The sequence below is a fragment of the Bos indicus genome, chromosome 19 (genome assembly GCF_029378745.1).
Source record: "Bos indicus isolate NIAB-ARS_2022 breed Sahiwal x Tharparkar chromosome 19, NIAB-ARS_B.indTharparkar_mat_pri_1.0, whole genome shotgun sequence".
Lineage (NCBI taxonomy): Eukaryota > Metazoa > Chordata > Mammalia > Artiodactyla > Bovidae > Bos > Bos indicus.
This window is the reverse complement of record NC_091778.1, coordinates 45,800,929-45,819,651: the sequence shown is the minus strand read 5'-3', so window position 1 is coordinate 45,819,651 and position 18,723 is coordinate 45,800,929. Positions and strand designations below refer to the sequence as shown.

The window sequence follows — 18,723 nt, the reverse complement described above, 5'->3', positions numbered from 1 at the left end:
AGTATGTTCTGTGGTGCTTTTGACAACTCCTAACATTCCACCCCTGAGGCACTGGTTTGCTTACTGCACACATCCAGCTTGAATTGGATTTGCCTGTGTTGTGCTCATGAAGTACATTGCGTTTTTTTTTTTCATGGCACCTTCAGTTTGTAACCACACATATGTGTGGCCATATGATTGTTTAATTGCATCCCTCCCCTGGTAGAATGTATCTAGCTTTTTTTTTTTTTCTGACCCTACTCCTGGCTCAGTTTCTGGCACAGAGCTGGTGCTCAGTTAGGTTTTCTGGAATGAACACCCTGCTCCCAAGTTTCATTGCCACTTACTGGACACTGTTCCAGGTACCACATCGAAGTGAACCGTGTTCCTGCTGGCAACTGGGTCCTGATCGAAGGTGTCGATCAACCAATTGTGAAGACAGCAACCATAACCGAACCCCGAGGCAACGAGGAGGTAGAGTTTCTGAAAAGGCACCTGGGTTGGCTTAAGCTGGAGGATCACAGGGAGCCCAGCACACATGAGCAACAGGCAGCAGAACTCAGGGGAGCATGAACTGGAGTCACTGCTGCTTCCTGCTGCTGGGCCTCAGCATGGGCTCCACCTTCTAGATCCAATCCCCCTGGATTCTCCTTGGACTCAGCTCCTAGGAATTAGGAGGGGCACTCTTTCTCTCTCTCTTTTTTTTTAATATTTATTTATTTGGCTGCATCAGATCGTAGTTGCAGCATGCAGGATTCTTGTGTCATGCAGGATCTTCTGTTGTGGCGCATGGGCTTAGTTGCCCTGTGACATGTGGGGTCGATCTCCTGTCCCCTTCATTGCAAGATGGATTCTTAACTCCTGGACCACCAGGAAGTCCTGGAGGGGCTCTTTTTATTCTAAGTCTTCTTTTTGTTCTGCCAGCATACATGGGAAGACGTGGCCCTGCAGGTTGCCTCCAAGCAGCGCCCTGGCTCCCAGTGGGGGGGATAGTCCTCCCCCGAGCAGGCCCTCAGCTTCCCCCTGACCTCTGCACCGTCTGCAGCTGCTCAGGCTAGGTGTCCTCACGGCTCTGCTGTATTTTGGGTCTCAGGCTCAGATCTTCCGGCCCTTGAAGTTCAACACCACATCTGTTATCAAGATTGCCGTGGAGCCAGTCAATCCCTCTGAGCTGCCCAAGATGCTGGACGGCCTGCGCAAGGTCAACAAGAGCTACCCGTCCCTCACCACCAAGGTATGCCCAAGGCCACAGCCGCTGCCGCGCCCCATGAGCCCAGCTGGTGCCACTGCTGCTGCAATAATCAGGCAACTCTGATGCCTAGAAAGCACTCTTTGAATTGATTTTCCAGAAGATACACAGGGAAGAGTGAGTCATCCTGAGCCTGCCAACATACCTTTCAGAGGAGTTGGCCAGGGCTAAAGGGTTAGCCTATATCCACGGACACAATATTTTCTTCCTAAATGGCTGTGATGAGAATTCAGTCCATGACGTCACACCCAGTATCGCTGTGCTCGGTGGCCCAGGTGTCTTGAGGACTGACTTGTAGGTCCCTGCTCCCCACTAATCCTTCCCAAAGGGAATGGAACCAGCACGGTAGTGGCTTTTCCGATAGTGGGCTCGGCACCTCCTCCCAGTTTCTAGCCTTGTTTCCGTCTCTGTCTGCTGTGGCTGGCACGGGAGAGTCCAGCCTGTGACCCCCAGGGCTATCGTGTTTTCAGGTGGAAGAGTCTGGCGAGCATGTGATCCTGGGCACTGGAGAGCTCTACCTGGACTGCGTGATGCACGATTTGCGGAAGATGTACTCGGAGATCGACATCAAGGTGAAGCAGCTGCTGCTGTCTTGAGAGCCTGCTTGGCCAGGAGCTTGGCTCACAGCTTCAGGCTGATTGTTCAAGCAACCAAACCCTTGATTCCCTGGGAAGGTCCAAGGGGAGAGGGGTGCAGTACAGGAGGTGGTCTGCTTGGAAAAAGCAAGAACTGTTGCTCCCAGCATGGGAAGGATTTGAGATCTGGTTTGCCCTCTTTGGGGGATGTTATTCTCAATGTCTGCATTCAAAACCAAGGCTCCCAAGCCTGAGCTATTCTTGGTCTTTCGTTAAGAAAATAGTTGCATGACTAACCCATCTGTGCTGATCAGGGCTCAGCATGTATGGTTTCAAGGAGGGAGCAGGGACTGGCTCTTCTGGATTCCCTGTGAAACCTTAATATAGCCTCTAAATTAAACTGCCTGTCGCACAGCTTTGGTCTCCCAGTGGACACATTGTCTCCAAGGCTGTGGGGGTTGGGAGTGAGTGCCCTCAAGTGCCCTGTCTTAGCCAAGACTGGCGCTCTGAAAGACACCGGGTGTCCCGATAGGGGGCCATGTGGGAGCTTCCAGGAGGAGCCATGCGGCCAGGGGTCGCTGAAGATGGAATGGGCGCTCACCAGTCTCTCGAGCCAGTGCTGACAGACCCACAGGTGTCAGTGAATGGTGGTGGGACAGCTATACGGGTGTTGAAAGATACTTTGAGGGACTCTTAACTAAGGCCCTTGTTTGATCCTCCACTTGCTCTTGGCTCAGGAACATAAATTGTGCACTACGCTCAGTTTTCCAGGCTTCTCCTCAAAGGTACAGACTTTTAGCCCGAGCCTGCTGCAGTGCTTGTCACTAATTCTGATCAGGACGGGTTCTCACAGAGATAGTATCAGGGGAACCTCGTGGTCCCCTGTGGCAGGAGGTTGTCCTTCCGAGAAAGTGACACCTCGCCTGACAGTGTATGCTGTGTCTCAGGTGGCTGACCCTGTTGTCACATTCTGTGAGACGGTGGTGGAAACGTCGTCCCTCAAGTGTTTCGCCGAAACTCCCAATAAGAAGTAAGTTGCAGGGGCCACTTCCCTGGCGGTCTCGTGGTTAGGACTCCATACTTCCATGGCAGGGTGTGCAGGTTCAATCCCTGGGCGGGGAACTAAGATCCTAGATGCCACGCAGCACAGCCAAAAATAAAAGTAGAAGAACGCCAGGGGTCCTAGTGATCCTGGGACTCCCCCCAAGCCCACCCTAGCCACAAGCACTGTGAAAATAGAGACCCTGAGTCTCGAGATGAGGGTGCTTCTAGTACCTGAGTTTTATCCCAGCCCTCACATCCCTTTTGCCTTTGTTCACAATGCTGTGGAATTCTTTGCCTTAGTTACTCCCAGGGTGAGTGTCTTAATGGCCACTTCTCCTCTTTGTGTAATGTGACTATCTTAAAATCTCCCCTAGCAGCAACTCTGCTGTTTGACTGGTTAATATACTAATACTGCTTAAAGCTTTAAAAAAGAACATTTCTCCCCAAGCCTTACTTTTTTTAAAAAGTGATGGATTCAAATGAAAGAAGACAAGCCCTTTCTGCTCTGCTCTGCCCCCGTGGCTTTCCCTGATGTCACTGCCTTCACTCCTCCTTCTGTCATCCTCCTCTTGGGAACCACCCTCCTGCTAGTCCTGCTGACCCTCCTCATTACCTGTTTCCTTTCTGACCAGGAACAAAATCACCATGATCGCCGAGCCTCTGGAGAAGGGCCTTGCAGAGGACATAGAGAACGAGGTGGTCCAGATCACGTGGAACAGGTGAGAGCGTGGTTCCGATTCCTGGGCCAGACAGCACACCTGATGAGCTTCTGACGCGGCACACCCCCTCTCTGGGAAGTGCTTTTGCCTCCTCCTTTCGCAGTTGTCCCGGGCAGAGTGTGGGTAGCTGAGGGCACTGTTGCCCAGAAAGGCAGGATCTGTGGCCTGGGAACTGGCCATCCCAGACTGTCTGACATCATCATTCCCCTCCCTCTCCAGGAAGAAGCTGGGAGAGTTCTTTCAGACCAAGTATGACTGGGATCTGCTGGCTGCCCGTTCCATCTGGGCTTTCGGCCCGGATGCCACTGGCCCCAACATCCTGGTGGACGATACCCTGCCCTCGGAGGTACCGCAGGACTGGTGGGGACCATGTGGCCCTTGCTTATTAGCTCTTGAGTGGCAGAAACTCCAAAGCATTCTTCTCTTCCTGGAAGTACTGTGTGTCTTCCGGTGAAGAAGAGGATCCTTTTACTAGTGTGCCGACCTTCTCCCCACTATAAACTCTGGCTGTGGCGAGGGTCACTGCTAAGGGGCCCTTCCTTTCTGTACAGGTGGACAAGGCTCTTCTCGGCTCAGTGAAGGACAGCATCGTTCAAGGTTTCCAGTGGGGAACCAGGGAGGGGCCCCTCTGTGATGAGTGTAAGTTGACCAGTGCCTCTGCCTTCTCTGCCCGGTACTCTGGGGTCCTTGCATCTGGGTGTATAGTCCGGGTGGGCTCATCTTTGGGACGTGGCAGGAGACACAACTTGGGGCCCACATGGCTGTCCGGTGTCCTGGGCCAGCTTCCTCTCGTCTCCTTCCCCGTCCTGGTGGTACGGCTTGGTACATCCTAGAAATGGAAGTCACGTCTAGGTGGACATTTGCTCTTCATTCCTGGAATGTGTTTGAAGACGGATATCAGGAGGATGGGATTGAAGTGGTTTATGGAGCAGGACTGAACTCTGGGGACAAATGTGCAATTCCTAAAATTTACTCTACATCCAAAAATAATCAAATATCTGGAAAAGAAACACAAACTTCTCGAGACACTTTATGTGGTCTGAGTGTGTCCTGAGACCAACACTGCAAACGTCCGCCTACCCTCTGACCTCCATATACGCTGTTAGAATACACACCTGCAGGCTGATTCTGTACCACATCCCTTGTGGCTACAAGACAGCTTTGGTGCCGCAAGAGGCTCCTTGCTGCTCGGCCCCTGCACCCTTGACTAGCACCAGACCCACTCCCTGGGCCGCCCCCCCTTTTCCTTTTCAGTGATTCGGAATGTCAAGTTTAAGATCCTGGATGCAGTGGTTGCCCAGGAGCCCCTGCACCGGGGCGGGGGCCAGATCATCCCCACAGCCCGGAGAGTCGTCTACTCAGCCTTCCTCATGGTGAGCGAGCGGAGCTGTTCTGATGGGGGCCCTCGAGACTGCTGTCCCCCAGCTCTGCCCAAGCTGAGGAGCCCTGTCTTCCCGCTCTGCTGCAGGCCACCCCTCGTCTGATGGAGCCCTACTACTTCGTCGAGGTCCAGGCCCCCGCGGATTGTGTCTCTGCTGTCTACACGGTCCTGGCCAGGCGCAGGTAAGCCACCAGGCACCTAAGGAAGGGGGCGGCGAGCCTGAGTTCCAGTGAGAAGGAACTCAGAGAGACTGGCCTCCCCACACCCACCGTTTCTGAGGCCTAGGTTTACAGAAGGAAGCAGGAAAGGAATGTGGCATCCCCAGCCTTGCTACACATCGTAGTTTCAGGTGTCTCCTCGGACCCCTCCTCAGAGCGCTCCTGGGGGAAGTCGGTCAGCAGTGGGAGGGTCTGCAGGGCCTTGCCCTGTCAGTCTTCCACTCTTGCCCACAGGCCGCTGCCCCTTTGACGTCCACGGGGAGCTGTGGGAAGAGCCCGAGTCGCTCCCGCCCTCTGTGGGGCACTTGCAGTTATTCTTTTCTCTGATGGTCAACAGTCGGGGGTACATTGCTTCTCTGCTTTTGGCCTCCACAGGGGTAGGAATTCAGCCTTTATTTTTCTGTCTCAGGGGACACGTGACTCAGGATGCACCCATCCCAGGCTCTCCTCTGTACACCATCAAAGCTTTCATCCCAGCCATCGACTCTTTCGGCTTTGAGACTGATCTGCGAACTCACACGCAGGGCCAGGCCTTTTCCTTGTCTGTCTTCCACCACTGGCAGGTAAGAAGATGGTGCAGGCTGGCCACTGCAGTCTCCCACCTCTGCAAGGCCTTCCCCTCTAACCTGCCCACCTCCAGGCCTCCAGAGGGATCGCCAGCATCCTAGAGAAGCATCTTGCTTCTCAGCCTGGCAGCTCTGAAACCACTTTGCCTTTCAGATTGTACCCGGTGACCCTCTGGACAAGAGCATTGTCATCCGCCCCTTGGAGCCACAGCCAGCTCCCCACCTGGCCCGAGAATTCATGATCAAAACCCGTCGTAGAAAGGTATGTGTCCTCAGGCCCATGGCTGTCCCTCCACGCCCAGGTGGTCTTGCCAGGAGCTAGATCACTGTTCGTTTCTTGCTTTTGGACCCTCCTCCCAAAGACAGCATTTTACTGCACAGCGTGGGGAGATGTGGTCTTCCCAGGCTTCAGGCACCCAGGCGTGGGCCCGCATGCCTGGGAAGGGAGAGCCGTCTCCTCCTCTGTGACGATACCCTAATGGCAGGACTCCCGAAATAGCTCAGCTGACACATGCCCCACCCCCCGCCCGCCCCTCCACTCAAGCACAGCGCAGTCACTCAGGACTCATTTTTGCATCTGCCCTGTCTTTGCAGGGCCTGAGTGAGGATGTGAGCATCAGCAAGTTCTTCGATGATCCTATGTTGCTGGAGCTCGCCAAGCAGGATGTGGTGCTCAACTACCCCATGTGAGCGCCAGGCGTCATGGCAGCTCCCACTCCCCGCACTGGGCCACACCCTGGACTTGAAGCTGGGCCCTGGTGGGACTCAGACTCCACGTGGTCAGAGCATGTCTGGGGCTGCTGTGGCTGTCCTCAACAATCCTGGAGCCCCCAAGCCTCCAGCCCAGAGGGAGGAGCATTCGGCCTCCTGGTTCCTCCTATGGCCTCAGCCTGGCTCCATTCCCAGAGAACAGAGAGGAGCTCAGGGTCCAGGAAGGAGAAGGGGCTGGAAGTGTTGAAGCCCAACGGGCCCTGTCTTTCAGGATTTACGTGAAATTTTTTTTTTTAGTAAAAGTTTGACTGTAGACATGTTTTATAAGTGAACAGAACATTCTGACCTCTGCCTTGGTCCGTTCCTTTCATCCCCGCTGCTCCACCCTCTTCCCTTCAGGCTCGTCCTGGCACTTGGGTTCTGGGTCTCTGTCATCTCCCACGAGGCCTCCCTGTCTCTGCTCCCAGCTGCAGCCTTCTTCCTGCCTGGTCCCCAGAGAGGAGCACTTGCCTCTCCACTCAATGTTCCCATGAGCACTGAGGCCTCTTTCCCGCCCCCACTCCCATTCCTGTGGGTAGCACCTGAGAGGGCTGGGGAGTGGTTGGGTCTCTGGGGTCAGAGGTGTCCTCTGCCCCCGAAGATTGTCCTTGCCCTGGAGTTGGGGACCAGAGCCTTCCCTCGCTCTGCTGTCCACTGTGTGAAGAAGAGACGGGTGAGTTGCCTCAAACTCCTTTATTAGGTGCACACCCAGGATTGACTGACAAGGTCTGACTGCCCTGGGCCTGTAGGACTCCTACTTCTCCCTGGTATCCTGCGCGGTTTTCTTGATGTAGTCTCGGTACATCGTGTACACAGCGCCTGTGTGAGAGAAAAGGGAAAGCGCCCCATGACATCGCCCCCTCCACCCATCCCCTGGCTCTCCCGGGCGTCTGGGGGGCGCAGACACTAGCCGTTCCCTCCAGAGTCCACCACCTCCCTGCTCCTCTGTCCGCCCCAGGTCTCAACAGCTGCTACAAACACTTGGCTGCACAGCCTGGGGAGACAAGCCATGTGACAGTTGACAAAGCTCTTGCACGTATGTTGTCTGAGCAACCTCACAGCAGGGAGGGAGAGAGGCAGACCCCAATGCTTATTGCCATATTGCACATGGGGAAACAGAGTCTGAGAGAAAGGGACTTGGCCACTGTCACACGGCAAGGACGTAGCAGTCTGCCTTCTGATCCAGAGAGGAAGAGAAACGGCTGTGTGTTCTCTCACCTCAGGACAGACTCATAAAACAGACTGTGTACCTTCCCCTGAACACGGGAGAATAAACAGGAACCCAGAAAATGTCTCCTTATGAGGGTTTCACCAAGGCCTTGCTGTGGAGCCTGGTTTAGGGAACAGGGGCTGAACTCATGTCCTGTAACTGTCAGGGCTCACAGCCAGATTTTGCCTTGTCAGTTTTGCCCACATTCTCTCCCGACCCCACCAGCCACTCACCCAACATGATCGCGCCCACAGCACAGGCCTGTGCTGCCACTCGGGTGTGAATCAGGTGTATGGACATCTTGGTGGAACCCCGAGCCTTCAGCCGGTAGATCCGGTATGCTGCCACCAGCAGGCAGCCTCCCAAGCCTACAGAGGCAGAGAATGTGATGCTTGGGCCTCAGTCACCAAGCACACCGCTCTCCTGAAGAGAGACACTCACTAGGCCGACTGGGCGTCTGGATGACCAGCTGCCTTCCTGCTGCTGCTTTGGGGCGGGGAGCACCTGAGGGGACTGGGGAGTGGTTGGTGGAGTAGGGACTGTCATTAGAACACTGAACTGTTCTCAGTGATTTTTTCAAAGTGACGGCCTCCTTCCAATAACTGCCCCTCCCCCCCACCTCCCTGTACAAGTAGCCCATCAGCATGACTCTCCCACCTCCCTGAGCTCTTCTCCAACCACTGCCAGCCCCCATAGCTGTTCTCTTCCCCTCCCAGGGCCTCGGGGCAAGGGAGCCTGAGGGGGCCCCAGACTGCCCCTGCCCATCTTGACACTGTCGGCATCCCGTGTGCTTGGTTGGCTGCCACCTGCACCCCCCAGACTGCCTCTTCTATTGTCAGATGTGTCACCTTGCTCTTGCTTCACTCCCTTCTAGCTGTCGATTAGGCAGTGGGCAGCACCACTCGCGTTCAAGGCTTCATTCTTTGAAAGGACCAGGAGACACGTGTGCTCCAAGAGAAGGCCCCCTCCTCGCCCCCCGTTCCTCCCTTTCCCACTCACCTATAGGCACCAGCGGAGACTCCCTCGTCTTCCTCAGGAGCTTCTCAGACACACTGTCCTCGCCCTCGGGTGGCGCCCACCAGCCTCTGTTAGCAGACATGATTCTACACCCAGATGTTAGCAGCTGGGGCTCCTAGGCTTCAGCCCAGTCCTAGAAGGAGGCACCCGCAACAGTAAGAACTCCAGTTCTCGTTGGTCTGGGCTGGGAAGGAGGAAGTTGCCTGTTGAGACCTCTTAACGTGCCTGACATAGCCACTACTTGCTCCGGCTGTCCTGTGTCAGATGGCTGGACTACTGGTGCCATTTCTCCCATCTCTTCCTCTCAACGTCTGCCTCTTTCCCCAGCTCATTCCAGTTTCACTCTTTTCTCTGCCTCCCCCTCTACCATCTGCGTCCCTACGGATATGATCCTTGGGCCAAGAAAAGCAGCTGGAAAAATCCTCAGATGAGGGTGGGAGGAACAGGCCTTTATCCTTGGGTCCCCCACGGGCCTTGAGTCTGTGATGGTTGTTCCCAAGGGAGGTGCAGAGGAAGACCTGGCCCTGGGCAGCCAGAGCCATCCTGGTGTTACAGCAAAGGTGACCAAACCACCAGAGCCAGAGATTGAAATAATTAGACGTGGACTTGTGTATAGTTTCATGCAGATTTTGAACATTAATGGAACAAATTCAGGTCCCTGAGCTATTCTCTGTCTCTTGCAGGTCCATCTCTTGCCGGGTTCTTTTCAGGTGCCAACCCCCTGCCTCCCTGTCCTGGGGACCCTTACTGCTCTACTTGTAAACCCCTATAAATGCTCTTATCACAAACTAGATGGAGCCCCAGACTGGGGATTCTGCCTGCTGGGCTCCTCCTAAGTCTAACCCCAAGACAAAAGTCCCTGGTTGAGGCAACTTCTTATCCCTAGTTGCCTCTCTCCTCCTGGAGAAGCAAGGACTACTGGCCCCACAGGTCCTCAGCATGCTGGTGCTTACCCTAGGAGATGGCTAGAAAGTGGAGTGCGAGCAGTCTGGCTAAGGCTCAGCGTCTGCTGTTTTGAACTGGCCAAGAGCTGATGATGGAGCTGCCACTATGGGGTCAGGGACACAGTGTCCGGTTTTAAGGAGACTTTGAAGTCAGGAATGGAGATGGGAGGAGATAGGTCAGGACATCAGTCTTAACCCCCCATCTGCTGAGTTCCAGGCTGGAGCTCCAAGCAGTGTGCTCAGATGTTCGGTTATGTCTGACTCTTTGTGACTGTAGCCTCCCAGGGTCCTCTGTCCATGAATTTTCCAGGCATGAATACTGGACTGGGGTGCCATTTCCTTCTCCAGGAGATCTTCCCAACCCCAGGGATTGAACCCTCAACTCTTAGATTTCCTGCATTGGCAGACTGATTCTTTACCACTAGCGCCACCTTGTGAAACTCCAAGCACTGTAAAGTAATAAAAGATCAGATGGAGGGGATCCCCTATCTCAATTCAGTCTTTTAATCCTGTGGAGGTTCGTGGCTGGATCAGAGGTGGACTTGATTTGGAGAACTGAGACAGGAATATACAGGCAAAAATGGGCAGAGATCCTGAGTTTTCCCCCAAATTATATGGCCTCAAATACTCTTAAGAGGGGGACTTCCCTAGTGGTCCGGTGGCTAAAACGCCACACTCCCGATGCAGGGGGCCAGGGTTCAACCACTGGTCAGGGAACTAAATCCCGAATGCTACAACAAAGATTGAGGATCCTGCATGGCCCAACTAAGACCCGGCAGAGCTAAATAGTTATTTTAGGGCTTCCCTGGTGGCTCAGTGGTATAGAATCCACCTACTAATGCAGGAGACAAGGGTTCAATCCCTGGTCAAGTAAGATCCCACAACTACTGAGCCTGTGCTCTAGAACCTGGGAACCATAACTGCTGAGCCCATAACTACTGAAGTCCGAGTACTCTAGGGCCTGTACTCTGCAACAAGAAAAGACACTGCAGTGAGAAGCCCACGAGCCACAACCAGAGAAAAGCCTGTGCAGCAGTGAAGACCCAGCACAGCCAAAAATTAATAAATGTTTTTAAAAAATACTCAAGAACAAGTGGGATGTAAATGCCATAATTGTGGGAGACAGCCTGTCTGGTGTTGGTCTTGACCCCTCCAAGAATGTTTTCTGGACTAAGGAGATTTGTCCAAGAATTTGAAACAATTGTGACTTCCCTCACATCTCCAGAACCCTTTCTACTGCCTGCAGGCTCATGCTTAGGTTATGGAGAGGACCATGGCCATCATTAGCACCTCTTTTGTTTCAAGTATTCATATTTCAGAACTTTCCACCATTCTGCGCAATAAGTAGCAGCTTGTCCCTGGACTAGGAACTGAGCTTCTGAAAGATTAAATGAGTTATCCAAGGGTACACAGTGAGGGCTTCCCAAGTGCCTCAGGTGTGAAGAATCCCCCCGCCCATGCAGAAGCCACAGGAGACAAGGGTTCTACCCTGGGTCGGGAAGATCCCTCGGAGGAGGAAATGGCTACCCACTCCAGTATTCTTGCCAGGATAATCCCATGGACAGGGGAGCCTGGCGGGCTACAGTTCATAGGATCACAAAGAGTCAAGTATGACTGAGCAACTGAGCATGCACACACACAGCTAGTGAATGTCATAATTTGAACCTGGGTCTGGCTCACTCCAAAGAACCTTCTTGCTAAGAAATGGAGAAGGACCGGGTGCACTGTAGAGACTCCTACTCCATCCCAGGCCTTTGTTTCTCCCCCAGATTACTCTGTCCTAAAGCGACTTTTCAGCACTGGAAATGTGTCCAGCAGCTGATGTCTCTTTCTTCTCTCCCCAGGCCTCACTGCTCCAGGGAGAGACCCAGGGTCACAGTTGCTCCCCTGGGGCCTCCGCATATCCCCAGCGTCCCTGGGAACTCTCCTCCCAGGCATTCACACACACTCCTGTGCTGCCTCTCCTGGTCCCAGTGGTGGCTTGAATTCTCCAGAGATCAATGGTCTAGGCCAGAAGTGGGAGAGTGGAAATGTCTGGCTGAGACAGGGCAAGAATCAGGGCAAAAACTCCTGAGTAGTTTAGAGAACAGGGGCCAAGCTAAAGAGAGTGAATTTCAGCTTCTCCCTATTGAGATGATCTCCTTGCTGTCCAAAGGACTCTCAACTAAGATCTCACAAGCCTCGAGGTCAATATATAAATTAATAATTAATTAACAAAAAAGATGAAAAACTAAGGCTTGAGTTAAACATCTTGCTCAAGGTCACAGTAAGTGACAGCAAAAAGCACTAGACTTCTAACTATTTCTAAAATCAAAGCTAGAGAAACCTAAAAGGTGGAGGGAAAGTTTTGAAATAGAAGAAATAAAATTGCTTTTTATTTCAAAAACCTCTGAGAACACACAGTAACCAAAACTTCAAAGAACAGATTTCTGTAGAGTCCTGTTTTAGTAAACAGATAAGATAAAATTATGATACCATTTTTGTTAATACGCCAAGTCTTTAATAATTACTTTGATTTAATACTTTCTATATTAGTAATTCGCTTAATAAACCTCTTTCTTCCAGATCAGGTCACACTAATATAGATTCTAATTTAGAGGGGTCTAATTGAATGATGCAGACAGACTTAATGAACCCAGAGTGCAGGCCAGAGTCAGATGTGGGGTTACCTGCTTAACCGACTGCTCTCTAAATACCTGGTCTTACACCACTCAACCTCTTTTGAGTCTATATCATCATCTGTAAAATGGAGGTAACATCTACCCATAGGGTCAATGTAAGGGTTAAATACAGGTTGCTCAGTGGTAAAGAATGTGCCTGCCAGTGGGTTCAACCCCTGGGGCCAGAAGATCCTATCACATGGACAGAGGTCAGACACCACTGAATGAGCACGCACGCAAGGGTTAAATAATATGATTGTTAGAATTCCCGTCCACACTGCCTACTCCTTTTCTTCCAGAATGAGCAAGGTCTGGGGATGGGTAACAGGCTGGGGGAGAAACAGGAAGTCACTGACAACAGATGGGAAGCTTGCCATGTTCTGGGTGGCCCTGAATTCAGCACACTCGCATCCCTTGGCAAACCCCGTCCTCCCTGTTGGAGGGGCTTCCCTGCCCTAACTGGAAGCTTCAGGTTTGTTCTCCTGACTGTGTTGGGGGAAGGGAATGGGTGGGGGAGGGGGACTTGGACTTGAGGCTGTACACAATCTAAAGACACAGCTGTGCTATATATAGCCCGAGGGAGCTGAGTGACAAGAGTGGGGCAGCGAGGGAGGTGCCTTGAGCTAAGGAGTGCTGTGAGTGAGGGGGTGATGATGAATGATCTGGACAAGGAACAGAGATGCCCTGAGTTGGGGTAAGAATGAGAAAGACCCAGGCTGAAGGGCTAGGGTAATTACAGGGGAGAAAACACTGGGCCACAGAGTAGTTTTGGGGGGCTTGAGGAGTAAAGAGAAGGTAGCGGGAACAGGCCAGGGCAGTGGAAGTTTCCAGATGAGATGGCTAGGCTGAGGCAGCCTCTAGAAGGTACCTGGGGTAGGGAGGGTGGGGACATCCCCTTCTCTTTCTAAAAACAGGCACTGGTTCCAAGGACCTCGCAGCATTTGTTCAAGGACAGCCCCAAGAGCTACAGGCTTGGGCCAGGAAAGTGCCTTTGGTACCCACTAATCATTCTGGAAGAATAATCTCCTTGGAAGAAAAGCTATGACAAAGCTCAACAGCAAATTAAAAAGCAGAGACATCACCTTGCTAACAAAGGTCCATATAGTCAAAGTTATGGTTTTTCCAGTAGTCATGTACGGATGTGGATGTGAGAGTTGGCCCATAAGGACAGCTGAGCGGTGAAGAATGGATGCTTTCGAATTGTAGAGAAGACTCTTGAGAGTCCCTTGGACTGCAAGGAGATCAAACCAGTCTATCCTAAAGGAAGTAAACCCTGAATATTCATTGGAAGGACTCCTGCTGAAGCTGTTGCCCGAATACTTTGGCTACCTGATATGAAGAGCTGATTTACTGGAAAAGACCCTGATGCTGGGGAAGATTGAGGGAAGGAGGAGAAGGGGGCAACAGAGGATTAGATGGTTGGATGGTAGCGCTGACTCAATGGACATGAGTTTGAGCAAACTCTGGGAGAGAGTGAAGGACAGGGAAACCTGGCATGCTGCAATCATGGGGTCATGAAGAATTGGACATGACTCGGTGACTGAACAACAATAATCATTCTGGAGAGACTGCTCACATATTTTTAAAGATTATAAGAGGGTGTGGATAATGGTGATGGGAAGACTGAATGAGAGTGTAGTGATAGAATCATGTCTCATGAAGGAAGAATTTTGAGCTGTGGAAGACACCAGCACAGACCCCAGTACTAACAAATGGACGCACCAGAGGACTTGAAATGTTTTGCTAAAGTTCTGTGTTGGGTGCTTTTGAATACCCAAATTCCCCAAAGCACACTGTGAGAGGGGACTAATGTCTTGAGAGCCTACAAGATTTAGGTACTTCACATATTTAATCTTCACAACAGCCCCGACTGGTAGATATCGTTATTCCCACTTTACAGATGAGGAAATCAAGGCTGAAAGAGGTTAAGTTACAATCATATCATACCACAGGTAAATGGCTCTGCTATCCAAGCAACAATGATAATCACTATAGACTACCTTACAATGAAAATTTAACATACTACAATATGGTTTCCTGTACATTTCATCACATTCTCACACCATCTTAGGCAAAAATCAGGCAGCACAGTGGTAAAGAATCTGCGGACTAATACGGGAAACACAGGAAACGCAGGTTCAGTCCCTGGGTTTGAAAGATACTCTGGCGTAGAAAATGGCTATCCACTCCAGTACTCTTGTTTGGAAATTCCCATGAGCAGAGGAGCCTCAGGGGCTACAGTCCATGGGGTTGCAAAGAGTCGGACACAACTGAGCACATGAGCACTGAGCACTCACGCCATCTTAGAAATATGTGTAAATGAGGGGCTTTCCTGGTAGTCCAGTGGTTAAGACTCTGCTTCCAATGCAAGGCACGCAGGTTGGATACCAGGTCTGGGAATTAAGATCCCACGTGCCAAGTGGCAAAAAAAAAAAAAGAGAGAGAAAGGGGATACACATAAATGAATGTAAACAGCTGGGCAGGACAGACCTCTGAACCCAGGGCCTCCAGACATTCAAGGACTCTCACCAAGGCAGGGTAGCTCGTGACCCAGCACACTGGGTTCTGGGCGTGTCCAAAAGTCCCTGTCTGGGTGGTACCAGAGGAGATCTCTTCATCTCCCATATCCTTCTCCCTACCCCCAACTCCTGAGCATATTTCACGCATCCAAGCATCCTTCATTTGCAAGTAAATTGACCTTAACTTGAAATCCAGCATTAATACTCAAAAAACTGCTAGCTGGGCTCTGGGAAACACTGGTAAGGAGTCATCTTACTGTTTCTTTTATACTGCTTGTATTACCCATTCAAAAAATTCTTTGACCAAAAAAGAATCTGCTTTAAACAAAACCCCGGTGGCAGTAAGGAGTGGTATAATGTATCTCTCAGACAGGATTTAGCAACAGAACAACAACTACAGGTTAACTGAGACTGCTGGGGATTATAGCGGGGGGGGGGGGGTGGGAGTTGGGGGGTTGTGATAGTAACATGCCCCCTCCCAATAGCAGAAGGAATCAACAGCTTCTTATTCAGCTGGTCTGTGGCAGGCAGGGCTTCCTATTGCCAACAGGGAGCTTTCCCAAATCCTACCTCTCTAGGCCTCCGGTCCCATCCCCCAGGACAGAAGAATGGGCTCTGAACCTACCAGCCAAGTGGAGACCCTGGAAAATGTGTAATGGAAATAATGACACACTGCAGCCTTCAAGTTGACCCTACAGTTCCCAAACCACAGAGCCCCAGGGTGACTCTCAAGTTCTCAAACTGGGTTTTGATCCTTTCCTGCTTGAGCCCCATGTGAATAAAAAGTGACGTGGTTCTCACAGCACCCGGCTCCCTTGCTCCCTGCCAGAGGCTGGAAACCAGACCCATTTCCCCATCATTTCCCCGTTTGAAACGTGAGGATTTTTTTTTTCCCCCTTCCCTCTGGTAGTCTTTTTGTATTAGCCCACAGTGGCAAGCCTTCCTTCACGCATTCACTCTGTATACAATTGCCAAGCACCTACTATGTGTTGGGCTGGGCTCTAGGAGCTGTGATATAGCTTCCCTGCCTCCAGAGAGCTCATATTCTAGCAGTTGCCCTGATTTGCTCGGACCCTGGTCAATGCCTGCACCGCTAGCTTAGGTTTCTGGCCTCAGCTCAGCTATAACTGGATTAAAGGATGTCTCTGCTGCTGCTGCTGCTAAGTCATTTCAGTCGTGTCCGACTCTGTGTGACTACATAGATGGCAGCCCACCAGGCTCCCCCGTCCCTGGGATTCTCCAGGCAAGAACACTAGAGTGGGTTGCCATTTCCTTCTCCAATTCGTGAAAGTAAAAAGTGAAAGTGAAGTCGCTCAGTCGTGTCCGACCCTCAGCGACCCCATGGACTGCAGCCTACCAGGCTCCTCCATCCATGGGATTTTCCAGGCAAGAGTACTGGAGTAGGGTGCCATCGCCTTCTCCGAAGGATGTCTCTAGCATCCTTTAAAGGTGATAAGAGGAGAGGAAGGAGTCCTGACCAGGAGACAGAGTCTGACTACGTTTCTATTTTCTAAACAGTCTGCAAGTAAAACAGCTTAGCTTCCTTGGGTTTCATTTCCATCTTTAAAAGGTTGCTTTAGGGAATTCCCTGGCGGTCCAGTGATTAGAATTCTGAGCTTTCACTGCTGAGGATGCAGGTTCAATCCCTAGTGGGGGAACTGAGATCTTAAAAGCAGCGTGGCAAAAAACAAAAACCAAACAAACAACAAACTGGTTGCTCTACCTAGATAGAGACAAGCTGCATGCTTGAGAGTAAGATAACAAATATAGGAAGTGTTTGGTTCTCAATCTCGGTGAAGAACGGGTAATGCTAAAAGATGGAGAGGCTTCCCGGGCATGTCCATCCATGAATTTATAGGAAAATAATACCTAATAAACATTTGAGTATATATATATAATTTACATGTATAATATATAATACATATTTGTTTATATATATAGACTTACACAACCAAATGTTTTAAAAGGTTATTAATTGGTCTTAACATACCAAAAGTAAACTGCTGCTGCTGCTAAGTCTCTTCAGTCGTGTCCGACTCTGTGCGACCCCACAGACGGCAGCCCACCAGGCTCCCCCGTCCCTGGGATTCTCCAGGCAAGAACACTGGAGTGGGTTGCCATTTCCTTCTCCAATGCATGCAAGTGAAAAGTAAACTACCCCTATTGAAAGAGAACAGCTCAAATGTAGCAACTAAACACACCTGTGTATCTTGTATTCGGCATTCAGATCAAGAAGAGAACACCCCTCCCTTCTGGTAACTATCCTTTCCCTAGGATAACCACTATCCTTACTTCTAACAGTACAAATCAGTTTTGCCTGTTTTTGAACTTCATATAGATGGAAAGTTTGGGGAAATTAATCTGTCTTAAAGCTGCCTGTAAAGATTGTTCATTCTCATTGTTGTATTGTGTGAATGTAACATTTTGTCTATCCTTGCTGTGGTTGATGGACATTTTGGATAGTTTCCAGTTTCTTGGCTGTTACAAATAGTGCTGCCATGAATATTCTAGAACAAGTATTTTGTACATATTTCTGTGGAATTTCAGTAGAACTACAGATTCATAGTGCATTCCTAGGTTCAGCTTTAGTAGACATTCATTGCCAAATAGTTTTCCAAAGTGATTTGCACCAATTTATACTTGTACTAGCAATTGTTGGGAGTTTTAATAATGTAGTCAGTTTTACAACGATGTTGTCTCCTGTGTTATCTGTACTTTATTCTTATTTTCACATATTTACAGGGTCTTCACACTTGTCATTTTAATTTTTAAATATTTTTATTTATTTAGCTGCACCGGGTCTTAGTTGCAGCATGCGGGATCGTTACTTGCAACATGCAGGATAATTTTAGTTGTGGCATGCAAATTCTTAGTTGCGACATGTGGGATCTAGTTCCTTGAGCAGCGAGGGAAGTCCCCACACTTGTAATTTTAAATACATTTGTAGAGAAGTAACAATGACAGTGGGGAGGGCATGTGGCTCTCAGGACACGGCAAGTATAAGGGGAAGATAATTTAAATACCGAGGCCAAGCAGCTAATGAAAATGATTCAAGATGCTGAGTGGAGAGGAGCCTGAGCCTGGTAGACAGATGCTACTCAGAAGTAACTGCCAAGGGAAAACAGAGGCTCAAAGTGAGTAAAACTTTTGACTTTTTAGAGAAAAGCAGAAACACAGATTTTTAAAATTTGGCAACTAATTGACAATTTTGGAAAACGTCCTACTGGCCAAACAAAACATCTGTCAGTAGGCCAGATGCTCAGCCCTCAAGTTTGTTTTCAACCTCTGGACTGGCCTTAAGGGCTTGGCTTTCCGTCGGGGGTGGGCGGGGGGGAGGGATTTGACCTATACCAAGTCATCTCACTGGTTAAGTTTAATTTCCTCTGTGAACAAAAGGGTAAAATAAAAACCCATCCTTCAGTATGGTGATGGTCAATAAGATAATTTAGGAGCACTTTACAAAGTAAAGTACTCCTCCATCTCTTGAGTTCGACTTCCATTGTTATGCATGGACCCCTCCACTTAAAGCATTTGAGGAGTTTTCATATTCCTACGGTGCAGTTCAAGGTTCAAGTTACCTATTCATACAAGTTTTTAAAGGATCCCTTTGAAAATGGGATCCTGCCGGGATGTAGAGGGTTAAGAGGAAATGGCCTATTAGGGTCTTGCTAATTCGAGAAGTCCAGGACCTCAAAAGTATCTAGAACAGTAAAAGCCAAGCCTCGGAAGAATTACGACCATTAACCCGACGAAGGCCAGTAGGATCTTCGAGTAACTGCAGAGCAGAACCTAGAACCGGGAATCAGCGTCCGGTGTTACATCCCCTGGCCTTGGCCGAGCGCAGCACAGAAGACAACTCCGGGGCTCAATGGACCAACCCAGGATACCCAGG

The 18,723-nt window shown here is 50.5% G+C and overlaps 3 protein-coding genes across 5 annotated transcripts in view; 2 read left to right on the top strand and 1 right to left on the bottom strand.

Moving 5' to 3' along the window:
- Positions 1 to 6,791, top strand: part of EFTUD2 (elongation factor Tu GTP binding domain containing 2) — a 36,478-nt gene extending 29,687 nt beyond the window's left edge. For both annotated transcript variants that reach the window (XM_019981689.2, XM_019981690.2), the window contains exons 17-28: positions 342 to 453; positions 1,073 to 1,213; positions 1,699 to 1,800; positions 2,751 to 2,833; positions 3,480 to 3,566; positions 3,786 to 3,912; positions 4,118 to 4,205; positions 4,821 to 4,939; positions 5,035 to 5,129; positions 5,575 to 5,728; positions 5,886 to 5,993; positions 6,326 to 6,791. In XM_019981689.2, the coding sequence (XP_019837248.1) occupies positions 342 to 453; positions 1,073 to 1,213; positions 1,699 to 1,800; positions 2,751 to 2,833; positions 3,480 to 3,566; positions 3,786 to 3,912; positions 4,118 to 4,205; positions 4,821 to 4,939; positions 5,035 to 5,129; positions 5,575 to 5,728; positions 5,886 to 5,993; positions 6,326 to 6,421 (1,312 nt within the window). In that variant the 3' untranslated portion in view covers positions 6,422 to 6,791. The remainder of the gene's footprint in view (positions 1 to 341; positions 454 to 1,072; positions 1,214 to 1,698; positions 1,801 to 2,750; positions 2,834 to 3,479; positions 3,567 to 3,785; positions 3,913 to 4,117; positions 4,206 to 4,820; positions 4,940 to 5,034; positions 5,130 to 5,574; positions 5,729 to 5,885; positions 5,994 to 6,325) is intronic.
- Positions 6,792 to 7,159: 368 nt separating this feature from the next.
- Positions 7,160 to 9,755, bottom strand: HIGD1B (HIG1 hypoxia inducible domain family member 1B). 2 transcript variants are annotated; one of them, XM_070773636.1, is made up of 4 exons: positions 9,662 to 9,755; positions 8,691 to 8,892; positions 7,925 to 8,059; positions 7,160 to 7,300 (listed from the first exon to the last, which is right to left on the bottom strand). In XM_070773636.1, the coding sequence occupies exons 2-4, from the start codon at positions 8,788 to 8,790 to the stop codon at positions 7,236 to 7,238; spliced, it is 300 nt and encodes a 99-aa protein (XP_070629737.1). In that variant the 5' UTR covers positions 8,791 to 8,892; positions 9,662 to 9,755; the 3' UTR covers positions 7,160 to 7,235. The 2 variants fall into 2 exon arrangements, with proteins under 2 accessions (XP_070629737.1, XP_019837259.1); XM_019981700.2 differs by having other exon boundaries at positions 8,691 to 8,841.
- Positions 9,756 to 18,252: 8,497 nt separating this feature from the next.
- Positions 18,253 to 18,723, top strand: part of GJC1 (gap junction protein gamma 1) — a 33,053-nt gene continuing 32,582 nt past the window's right edge. Inside the window, exon 1 of the mRNA XM_019981969.2 lies at positions 18,253 to 18,722. The gene's annotated coding sequence lies outside the window, so the exon portion shown is untranslated. The remainder of the gene's footprint in view (position 18,723) is intronic.